This window comes from Ictalurus furcatus, chromosome 6, assembly GCF_023375685.1.
Source record: "Ictalurus furcatus strain D&B chromosome 6, Billie_1.0, whole genome shotgun sequence".
Classification (NCBI taxonomy): domain Eukaryota; kingdom Metazoa; phylum Chordata; class Actinopteri; order Siluriformes; family Ictaluridae; genus Ictalurus; species Ictalurus furcatus.
The window spans coordinates 30411791-30424215 of NC_071260.1; the positions used below are offsets into that span (position 1 = coordinate 30411791).

The following is a 12425-nucleotide window of genomic DNA, read 5'->3' on the forward strand; positions in this document are numbered from 1 at the left end:
TCATCTGAAAAACTTTATAGTCAGAGTAAACTAGTAATAATATTGAATTTGTGTTCATATCACCATGTATTTGAAATGTTTATTGGTGGAATCAAGTAGCTGCCCGTGAGACTATGAGTTTAGTAGCAAGATGTTTTCTCAGTGAAAGGAAATGATATGTCGAAATTCTTATCTGTAGTAATCACACTACACATTTTGTAAGTAGAGATTAGGCTGAAAAAAAAACCAGAAGTATTGAACATGGAGAACTGTAATTCTGATACTGTATAATCTGATACTGTATAATCTAATACTGTATAATCGAACACAAAATCAGACATTTCTTAGAAACCGTCCAAAGCTCAGCCTTGGCTACTGTTTGTTATTCGATATACAAATCCAGCTTTCACGTCAATGTTTGTGACTGCCCAGGTTTCTCAGTGACAGATGAAATGGAGGTGGTTTCCACGTTCTGGACAAACATATCCATCATCCTGGATGTCACTGGCACACTGTAGAACCCTGTATAATTCTCACCATCCCAACACATTTTAATATATTCAATTCAAATTCAAGTTTTATTGGTCACACACGCAACCGTACACAGTACGACATGCGGTGAAGTGCTTTTTACGACTGTCCAGTAACATAAAGATAGAATTTACATAAAACAGTATTTACTTCCACAGAAGTAGAAAATCAAAAGTATAAAAATGTCATATAAAGGATATAAAAGATAGATGGCAGAAAAAGTATGGAGTATATGTGGAATAAAGTAAAGATATGTACAGTACATGCAATACAATGCTGTGCAACATCAAGCTGAGGTGTATATATATATATACCTCATATATATATATATATTTGTAATATGGTGTGGGTGGGGAAATATATCCAAGTTTTAGTCGTAGTTGTTCAGGGCACAAATGGCCTGTGGGAAGGATCTCCTCCTCATTTTCTCCGTGTTGGTCTTCTCTCTGAAGAGCCCATTGTTTGGATGGCTGAGGTCCTTCAGTCCTTCGCTGTCTTCCTGGCCTTGGTCCAGCACCACTTGCTGTAGATAGACTGCAGGTCAGGGAGCTCAGTGCGAATCGTGCACTCAGCTGATCGTTCCACCGTCTGGAGATCAAACCTATCCTGCTTGGTGCTGTTCCCAACACCAGGCTGTGATGCTTTCTGTCAAGATGCTCTCAGTGGTGCAGGTGAAGAAGTTCCTTAGCACCTTAGATGGCAGCTTGAAGTCCCTTATGTGTCTATGTGTCTTCTGTTATCTGCCAAGCTGCCACTATTGGCCCTTAACCCTCAACTGCTCAGATGTATAAATGAGATAAATGTAAGTCACTCTGGATAAGCGTGTCTGCCAAATGCCATCAAAAATGTTTAAAAAAAAAAAGGAAAGGTGGTAAAGACGCTGATGGGCATTCTTCACCAGGGTTGTTACAGGTCCTGCAACACAAAGGTACCAGAAACTCCCCACTCTCTCCACAGGAGCATGTTACACACACGCACGGTGTGTAACGTGCGTGGACATCCACGGTGTGTACATTATACACACACGCAGGTTAGATAATACGCACAGGAAATTGTATAATGCCCTGAAATTGGGTTTGATGTCATGAGAATGAGATTCATTGTGTTTACTGTAAGCCGGAAGTGGACACTCGGAAGTGTCGCTGTTTCTTCCTTTCGAAGCTGTAAACCATGTCGAGAAGACAAAATGGCTTCCAACGACAACGCATCAGCTCATACATGAATACAACATCTTAGCTGGATAACTGAGCAGGATAGGTATTAACTGAATATGTTTCACTGTGCTTCTTTAACTCTCAGAGATCTAAATCTACATTCATCCAGTTATTATCAGCCAACCATGTGTCAGTAGCACAATGCCTAAAATCGGGCAGATACAAGTCAAGATCTTCAGTCAGTGTCATTTCAGTGACTTTGACTATGGCATGTTTATTGGTGCCAGATGGGCTGGTTTGAGTATTTCAGAAACCCCCTGGGATTTTTGTGTATAACCGTAAAGAATAAAGAATCCAGTGAGCGGCAGTTCTGCAGACAGAAACACCTTGTCGATGAGAGAGGTCAAAGGAGAATGGCCAGACTAGTTCAAGCTAACAGGAAGGCTACAGTAATTCAAATAATCACTACTTACAACCCCGGTGAGAAGAAAAACAGCTCCGAATGCACAAGACGTCAAACCTTGAGATGGATGAGCTTCAAAAGCTCTGTCAGCCAAGAACAGGCTGTAGTGTTATTAATAGCTGTTATTCAACTAATGACCATTCTGTGCAAACTCTAGAGATTGGTGTGTGTGAAAATCCCAAGAGATTAGCGGTTTCTAAAACACTTAAACCAGCAAGTGTAGGTGTACAGGTGTTGCTAATAAAGTGGACGGTGAGTGTAAGGTCTTGAATGCTGTAGGACTGCCGTTCAGGGTATTCATTAGGTCTGGAAAATCAAATAAATACAAACTCCGGTTTATAATCCCAGGCAGCTCGCTCATTTGGAAATGCCAATCATCCTACAGCGTATGCTTTTGGATTGGAGGAGGAAACCAGAGTACCTGGAGGAAACCCCCAATGCACCTGGAGGTACGGGGCAAACGCACTAACCACTAAGCCACTGAGATTTGCAATCAATTTAAAGCAAGTAAGGCCAAATAATTCCTAAACTATAACACAACGTGTAAGACGTTATATTTCATATTGTTTTTCATGCTCCTGAAGTAATAAAGCAACTACTATTATTGAGTTATTAGAATTTGAGTGTGTGTGTGTGTGTGTGTGATCTGAACGCCATATATCTGTACCTCCACCAACACGTCATGCCAGTTGCTTTCACAGAGCTTCTAGAAACTTCGGAAGTGTTTTTGCTACTTGCGTGTACGTTTCATACGCATCAAAACTCTTTATCCATAGGAGAACTGATACTCGCTCTATTGTCTTTCATAGACTCATAAACACAGTGTGATGTACGTGGAGGAAAATGTGTCTGTGTCACGGTTGGCTTGTAAACACAACGGTAAGCCTCACGCTGCATAATCGGAAAACACAGCCTCGCTTCTGAAAAACTATAAAACATGTTAATGTTCGCTGAGGTAAAACGCTGTAGAGATTAGACAGTGGGATACAGCTTGTTAGCCTTAGCAACCGAGTGGCTTTATCTTGGTGATGAAATTGACTGGCCATGACTATAAAAAAAAAAAGGGCAAATGAAATAAGGAAGGCCACGCTAACAACATGTGGACGGACGTGTGAATAACGCTCAAGAGAAAAAGGAAAAAAAAAAAACAACAACAGGAATGACATCATACATAATGGTGAACTCGAAGGCTGGATAAACTCTTGAAGATCTGATTCTGATAATACAGGCTGGTGCTTGGGTTCCTCTTAGTGTTCAGCTCGAGACGATACTTCTGTATAATCATACACAAGTACATGGGGCAGAGTGGAAGCATGTAAAGCTCAATAACGATCGAAAATACATTTTGATATGTACAGTGAGGGGAAATATGGATTCGGGCACATCCGGTGCATATATCCGGTTCAAATTTACACACAGAATGTCTTTTGACTTTTAATTTATAGATATAAACAAAAAACTGACGTATTCAAAAGCACAAATCAATATACGTTTAAAAAAAAAAAAAAAAAAAAGGTATTCAGACACCACGTTAATGCACCACCTGCATTAGCACTTCGTTGCAAATTCGTTGTTGTCGTACAGCTGTGAGATGTCTACAGTAAGAAGGTTTGGTCCATTAATCTTGAAAAATTGTCTTCAATTTCACAATTTCCAAGGATCCTGCTGACAGACTCACTATTTCAAAATCCTCCGTACATTTTCAACGGAACTCAAGTCAGGAGATGTACGGCCTTCTTGAGGTATTTTGGCCATGTTTGCGGTCATTGTCTTGTCCGTCCATCGTCTTTCCAGATTCAATTTATTGGCTGATCAGATTAAATTCTACTCTAATATATCCCATTACATACTTGTTTCCTTTTTTCATGACATTTAATGGCCCAGTTTGCAGAGAAGCATCTCCATATCACACTTACAACCCTTCTTTCTCCAAACATTATGAGCTGAATTATTGCCAAAGACTTTTATTTTTGTTTCATCTTCCCAAAGTACAGTATATTGTTCCAAAAGTATTCTGATTTGTCTAAAAAAAAATTGTATGTGTGTGTGAGGTATAAGAATGGAGATGATTGCTGTGCGGTTCATTGCTTATTGTTATTCCTGCTGCTTTCAGGTCATCCTGCAACTCTTTTCAACTGATTGCTAGCTTCTCTCTTACCTTCCTTATCATTATCATCGAGTCTGGTTCCTCTCTAGATTTCTTCCTCGTGTCATCTCAGGGATGTTTTTTTCCCGTCAAATCTATCATCGTCATGCCACCATCATCTCTGGCTTGCTCATTAGGGATACATTTAAAATGTATTAAAAACATATATATATATATATATATATATATATATATATATATATATATATATATATATGAATACATACTTTGTTGTTCATATTTATAAGTGCAAAGCCTAAAGACATTATGTGTGTAAATCTGAAGTGGATATATGCACTGGAAGTACACTATATGGCCAAAGGTATGTGGACAACTGAGTATTGAACAACCTAATCCAAAACCATGGGCGTTAACATGGTGTTGCTGTTATAATAACCTCCAGTCTTCTGGGAAGGCTTTCCACTAGATTTCGGGGCGTGGCTGTGGGGATTTGTGCTCATTCAGATATAAGAGCATTAGTGAGGTCAGGCACTGATGTTGGGTGAGGAGGCCTGGCATGAAATTGGCGTTCCAGTTCATCCTAAAGGTGTTCAGTGGGGTTGAGGTCAGGCCAAACCATGTCTTCATGGAGCTCGCTTCGTGCACGGCGGCATCGTCATGCTGGAACAGGTTTGGGCCTCTTAGTTCAAGTGAATGCAACGTGTAATGCTACAGCGTACAAAGACATTCTACACAGTTGTGTTTTTCCAACTTTGTGGCAACACTTTAGAGAAGAACCACATATGCGTGTGATGGTCATGTGTCTACATACTTTTGGCCATGTAGTGTATATTAAATAACAAAAGACAAGTGTTTGAATAATTATTCCCCTTAATATGACCTCCACCTGCCAGTCAAGATTATAAAAATGAAAATTGTATTATTTGTACAAATAGGTTTTCAAATATGTTAACCCATTTCAGGCAACAATATGTCATATTTATGTTACAAAAAGTCTTTGCTGAAATTGACAGGGTTTTATTGTTTATTGTAAGCATCGAATTAGCAAATACACAAAGTGTGGTTATCCACAATTCATGCCAGTGGTATGAGGATATTAAGGACATTCTAAGGATTTACGCATTTTATAAAAATAATTACAGATTAAACAGTTAGTGTATAATTTGGGTAACAGGTATATGTTTGAAGTTGTGTATCAGAAACATACATGTCTTATGAAGCCTTTAGTTAAAGCCCACATTAAGACCACTTAAAATTAATTAAGATAAATTTAAGAAAAATCTATTTATTAGATTAATTAAAAAATAAATACAAAATTGAAGAAAGCACGGTTTGGTTAAATAAACTCTTGGGTGTTGGCTTTGTTTAGATAGAATCACACTAAACACTAAGAATAAGGAAAGGTTTTTATTTTCAATAAATAAAATGTATCATAAATATGGTGTATTTTATTTTTGATTTACTGACTGTTTCAAATATTTTTTGTGGATTTTTGGGACGTTCCGGCGTTTCTATAGCAACAACTAAGAATCAAGCGACTCACTTCCGGGTCGCTCATAAGTAAACTATTTCCAAATAAATGTAAACAAAAAAAAACAAAAAAACAACAACAACAACAAAAAAAAACACTCAAACAAACAACGACACATTTAAAACATAATAGTATTTTATTGTATAATTATTTAACTCTTTATAGTAATACTATTATTTATCTATTTATTTACTTATAATACCATTTAACAAAGTAGTATTCAGTAGAATCTTTAGAAGTTCACTTCCTGTCGTTGCGGATTTCAAAATAATGATAATAATAATAACAATAATAAAAAGTTCCCAAATAAATGTTTAAAACATGCCAAAACATACACGCGGATATACTTACATCCTAAATAAAATTTTGTGCATTATTTTAATCATATCAGTTGTACATTATATTAATATATTTTCATATAACCGGAAGCAGCTACTCTGTTGTTCGGGTCTGAACCGGAAGTGAATTGTGATTTCTCTTAAGGTTGCTGGACTCGCTTCTCTACTCGGTTGTTGGAGGTCATAGTGAGGTCAGCATTTCTCATGCAGATAAATATTCTTGTGCGTGTTTATAGTGAAATATCATCGCTACCGTGTTAATGTGGGTGGTTTTTCTCTTTTATTGTCACGTATTGTTATGTCTGTTAGCTACTTTGCTAAGCTAACTGTACCTGGCTTTAGAGCTGTATTGGGAGCATCTGGATTAGTTGATTAGATAGATTTGGGGTTAGTTTAGTTAGTTAGCAGCATTTCTAGGTAGTTGTTTTGGTTTAGAAGGATAACTAGTTCTGTTTTGGTCATGCACAGAGACGGTGTAGAAGAAGGAAAAACACCAGCATTTGATCAAACTAGGGTTAGGGTTAGTGCACTGTACACTAATACTGCTGAGTTTAAACTTCGAGGTTCTGAGCTCTTCAGGGGTTTGTTTTTAATCCAGATGTTCAACCAAATCCCTTTGAATGATTTACTAACAGATGACATTTTGGGTTCAACCTCAGTGTTATTAAATCAACAAAAAGTAGCTCACAGCTCCAGGGCTCCTGGATCGATCCTGACCTCGGGCCAGTACCCGTGTCCGTCTGGGTTTCCTCTGGGGTCTCCGGTTTCCTCCTGTTTCCTAAAAACATGTGTGTGGTGTCCCCATCCAGGGTGTATTCCCACCGCGTTCCCAGGATAAGCTCAGGATCCACTGCTGATGCAGTAATGACGCAGATCCTGCACATGAACACAGGAAATATCTCGCTAGGATAATTTAATAAAAAAATTAATAAATATTGATGTCTCAATACACATTTCTGATCATCTCGGGTATTACCGAGTGATTTCTCTTCTCCTTCTCGTCTCTAAACTCACACTTCCTTAATGATCGCAAGTAACCGATTGGACGCTGAGATCCGATTTTGTACCAGTGGAAGTAATGTATAAACGTATAATCTGTAATTATTTGTGAATATTATATAACATCTTGTTCCCAAGAGTAAAGGAAATACTGTATCCTGAAGGTGCTTTCCGTGGTCATTTTTTTTTTAGGAACGTCAGGCCTTTTATCTGCTCGGCAGCAGACGTTGACGGAGCGCTTGCTCGGTCGTTTGGAGGATGTTTTGTATATCAGGGTCGTTTCAGGTGTCGGTCCGGACCCAGAACTGTAAAGTTGGTATTATATTGGAAAAGAATAGTGAAAGTTGTATTGATGACCGGTTTTCCCGCAGTAAACAGCCATGGGCGGGGATCACGGCCACAGCAAGCTGCCCATGCCGGACCTCAAGACGTGGAAATGGGAAGGGACTCCTTTGGAGTTTACGCAGCAGCGGCTCGCTCGGAGAGGACTGAAGGACCCCTGGGCAAGGTGAGACGCTCCGTTTGAGTAGGAGTGTAAACCTCAGGCTTCAGATAACACTGAATGTATGATTTGATTCGATACGATACAGTTTATTATCCTCCATAGGACTACTGTTGATTCTTGAATGATAATGACGTTGACACAAGGATTATTTTTAGTATTGGCGTTACCTCGGGTATTCACGCTACGGTTAAAATAATGTGCATTATTGTTCACACACTGGTAGTCTTATTTATTTATTTATTTATTTACTTCCTTACTTACTTACAATAGAACATTTATGATTGTTTCTTTGCTTCGTTTCAGCCTTTTAAATTGTCTGATCATTCCACCCCTACTGTTGAGCGTATCATCTGTCAGTATGGAGATATATATATATATATATATATATATGTATATATGTATATGTATTACATTACATTTAGATTACATACATTACATGTATTACATTTAGAGTAATTTCCAGAACTGCACAGTATCGTGTCTGAGTGCTTTCCCCTCCACCAATAATACATGAATTATTTACTATAAGAATATTACATACTAATTACTATAATAATAATACATTATATATTATTGTTGTCTTCTGGGAAACATGTAAATATCTTGTGTAGATTCTGAAGATCAATACTTAATAAATACAGTAAAAAAAGAGTTTACACCGATCATCCTGTTCAAAAGTTTACCCCCCCGGCTCTTAATGTATCGTGTTGCCTTCTTGAGCATCAGTGAACGTTTGCACCTTGTGTAAGAGTCTCTCGGCTGTCCTCGGTGTGAAAAAACGGATCTCGACATCATATAGACAGCTAGACAGACTCATTTGCGAGCATGTACATTTTGTTTTCATGTAGGAATTTTAGTTGTTTGTTTTTTTTTCTTTGCAGCGGTGTTCGATGGAAATGAGATTGAATTAGGAACCGTATCAACAAATCATCACTGTTGATAATTCATTCATGAAAATCTCTTTCTTTAGAAACAGGATCATCCCTGCGCTTTTCGTTTCATCCGAAGTAAAACCTGTGATACTGGGTTCTCTCTGTGTTTTTTTTTTTTTTTTTCAGGAACGAAGCGTGGAGGTACTCCTTCCGTCCTCCGGTCACGTTCAGCGAAGTTCTGCTGCGTGGATTCAGAACAGGATTCGTCGCGTTCGCGGTGGCCCTGGCTGTCGAGTACACGTTCTTCCCTCCGAAAAAGTCAGACCACTGAGTCTCGCCTGCACGAGACACTCTGAAGCCCTGAAGAGACCCTCAATCATCAGACTCTAATGTTCACTGCAGGTTAATAAGCCAGCTGTAATATTCCTCTGTGTCCCACACGCTGTATCCGTGTTCCGCTGAATGAGAAATAAACATATGATGTGTAATAACCGCCTGATCGTCGATGGTATCCGGAATGTGCGTGGAGTCTAAAAACACGCAGCTGAAATACAAACATCTTCACGTACAGGTCCACAAGTTAGCGTCCCCCATGTCAGGAAAACCTGAGCGTGTCTGAGGACGAGAGCGCGAAGGATAATAAGAACAAACAAGATAGGAGGGTGCCTTCTTAGCACTTCTTCACAATGACAAGGTCATAATACATCGAATCATGGGGAAAAGAAAGTACACCCTCCTTCAATTCTGTGCATTTATTCAATCAGGGCCTAAATAACAATCGTGAGGTCTGTACTAACTTCTAGAAACTCAGATGACAGCAAAAATGAATAAATAAATAAACACACACAAGAGATTTCAATATGTAGTCGTGTTTAGCTTTTTTCTTTCTTTCTTTTTTTTTTCTCAATATTTTTATTGAAAGATATGGCACATTGGGGGGGGGGGGGACACTTCAGTACAATGAGAACCACAGTTATAAAAGGAGAAAAAAAAATGTTAGACATTATTTCGTATGTCTCAGTGAATCAACAAAATGGGAGCCATACTTGTTTGGTGTACAGATTAGAACACGCATTCATACATTCATACATACTCAATAAAAAAATATCAATAGCTAAAAAAAATAATAAATAATAATAATAATTAGAAAAATAAATAAATAAAAATTAAAATAAATGAATAAACTAAATAAAATTTTAATAAATAAAATAAGGGGGTTCCCTCAATCAGAAGACAAAAATATATATATATTTCTAAAAAGAGTTTTTCAGGAACCGGGTGGTGAAAAAATAAGTACACCCCATAATTCAGCAACGTGTAGAAGCACCTTTATCAACAATAAAGTGACGTAAATGTTGTTTTCTGCAGTCTCTCATGTCATTTTTTAGCAAATTTTGGCCCACATCCGGCTCCTAATTGCACCCGTAATGATTGTGGAAGTAGGAAGGGTGTACTTATTATTGTTTTACTTTATGCGGGGGGATGACTACATACTGAAATCTGCTGTGTGTTTCACAGTGAGAAGCTCGTAGTGAGGACCACACAGTAGTTATTATTTAGATGAATAAGATCATGGAATCCGGTGTAGTCTCTTTTCCACATGACTGTGTTCTCAGAGTAAGGTTTATGTGTCACAGAGTTACAACACGCAAGCGTTCGTGATCAGAACGATCTGGATCAAACGAATAAACCAGGAAAACAGCCTACAGTTGTCATGAGTGGCCTCGGATGATCAGGACGCTGTAACGGGATATATTTATCACGACGGCTTTTCTACTGAACATTTAGAAGTAAACGGTCTGCACTTATATAGCGCGTTTTTAACCTTAGTGGTTCCAAAGTGCTTTACACTGGTTCTCATTCACCCATTCACACACACACACTCACACACCAATGGTAGCAGAGCTGCCGTGCAAGGCGCTAACTTGTCATCGGGAGCAACTTGGGGTTCAGCGTCTTGCCCAAGGACACTTCGGCATGTGGAGTCACGGGGGCCGGGAATCGAACCGACGACCCTACGATTAGCGGACGACCCGCTCTACCACCTGAACCACAGCCGCCCAGCAAAAGGAGAAGTTAAGGTTGTGTTTGTTTTTCCACCCAGTTGAAAGATGACTGAAGCGTCATTACCGTATATAACATGATCCAACACAGAGGAAGTGCTCGGATTAATGTCCGTTTTTTCTGATCCACTTTTCAGTTAACCAGCTTATCAACTGAGGAACTGACTGCACACACACACACACACACACAATGCATTTCTTTGTCTTTTCCTTGGTTCACAGGCTGGAGTTGGGGTATTTTGCATACATCTGATTATTTATACCTGCTTATACCACAGCGCTCCTGAATCCTCGATTCTGATTGGTTATAATCTGATTGTAATTCAGATTACAGGTTTATATTAATGCTCTCGTTCTAACACGTTATCGTTTCTACAAGCCACGTAATCCAAGCCGAATAATAAACAGATCTCTGTGGATATATTTATTTAGCATTCATGGAAGGAGTCTCCAGTGTTAGTGCTTGGAGTAAAAGTCAGGAGGTTTTCCTCCCATGGCCATCTCTTTAGGACAGAGGAGATTCTGGGTTTCTTGGTAACATGATAAGCTCTTTTGTTTTGTTTTTGTTTTTGTTTGTCTGTCTGTCTTATAAATTTAAAGTAAATATAATAGCTGAGGTATAAGAGTAATAGAACGCTTGTGGATGCTGTTATAGGAAATGAATCAATATACTTGTTTTTATTCCTTGCATATTCTGTTGGATATTATTCTTTAAATACTTGCGTACGTCCGTATGCAAACAAGCTCTTGGACAGTGTGTTTACATCCTGTATGAATGTATTAATTAGCTGGTATACTGTGAATGAAGTATTAAACGTGTCTGTTAGTGGCTAATCTTACTTAGATGTTTATTATTTTTCTAATAACAGCTGAGTGTTTTAATATAAATTCCTCTTCTATACCACTTATCCTTCAGGGTCACCCTGGACGGGGTACCAATCCATTGCAGGGCACGTTCACACACCCATTCATACACTACGGACACTTTGGACATGCCAATCAGACTACCGTGTATGTCTTTGGACTGAGTAAAACAATAATATTTACAGACTAACATCATACCATAGCTACATGTGAACAAATTGGAGACAAAACAGTTTCCAGATCAGTTCCTGGTTACACAGTTGCACTTTTTGAGTCTGTAGTAGGGGTCCAGGTTCCTCCCCCAGTCCAAAGACATGCATGGTAGGTTGATTGGCATGTCTAAAGTGTCCGTAGTGTATGAATGGGTGTGTGAGTGTGTATGTGATTGTGCCCTGTATTGGATTGGCACCCTGTCCAGGGTGTACCCCGCCTTGTGCCTGATGCTCCCTGGGATAGGTTCCCCGTGACCCTGAAAAGGATAAAGCGGTATAGAAGATGGATGGATGGATGGATGGATGGAGTCTGTAGTAGGGGTCCGGTTTCCTCCCCCAGTTCAGAGACATGCGTTGTAGGCTGATTGGCATCTCTAAATTGTCCGCGGTGTGTGATTGTGTCCTGAGATGGGTTTGGCACCCCGTCCAGGGTGTCCCTAGCCTTGTGCCCTGAGTTCCTTGGTGTCACCCTTTTGATTCTGGTTCCTCTTTAGGTTTCTTCTTCACATCGTCTCAGGGAGTTTGTTCCTCACCGCCGTCGCCTCTGGCTGCTCATTGGGGAAAAATTTATACATTTAAAATTTATATCTGGAATTTCTATATTTCTGTAAAGCTGCTTTGTTAATAGTGCTGTACAAAAAAAACTATTGAATTGAATTGAATCATTAAAGGAGACCCATCATGCCCCTTTTTAGAAGATGTAATAGAAGTCTCAGGTGTCCCAGAACGTGTCGGTGAAGTTTCAGCTCAGAATACCCCACGGATCCTTTATTACACCCTGCTGTAAATGCCCCTTTTTGGGTGGAA

At 39.1% G+C, this 12425-nt stretch overlaps 1 protein-coding gene across 3 annotated transcripts; it reads left to right on the top strand.

Annotated features, from left to right (window-relative positions):
• The first annotated feature begins 6186 nt into the window (after positions 1–6186).
• On the top strand, positions 6187–8970 carry ndufb3 (NADH:ubiquinone oxidoreductase subunit B3). Of its 3 annotated transcripts, none has more exons than XM_053627597.1 (3): positions 6187–6294; positions 7474–7610; positions 8666–8970. In XM_053627597.1, the coding sequence occupies exons 2-3, from the start codon at positions 7483–7485 to the stop codon at positions 8808–8810; spliced, it is 273 nt and encodes a 90-aa protein (XP_053483572.1). In that variant the 5' UTR covers positions 6187–6294; positions 7474–7482; the 3' UTR covers positions 8811–8970. The 3 variants fall into 3 exon arrangements, with proteins under 3 accessions (XP_053483572.1, XP_053483575.1, XP_053483574.1); XM_053627600.1 differs by lacking the exon at positions 6187–6294 and adding an exon at positions 6300–6365; XM_053627599.1 differs by lacking the exon at positions 6187–6294 and adding an exon at positions 6305–6325.
• The last annotated feature ends 3455 nt before the right edge of the window (positions 8971–12425 follow it).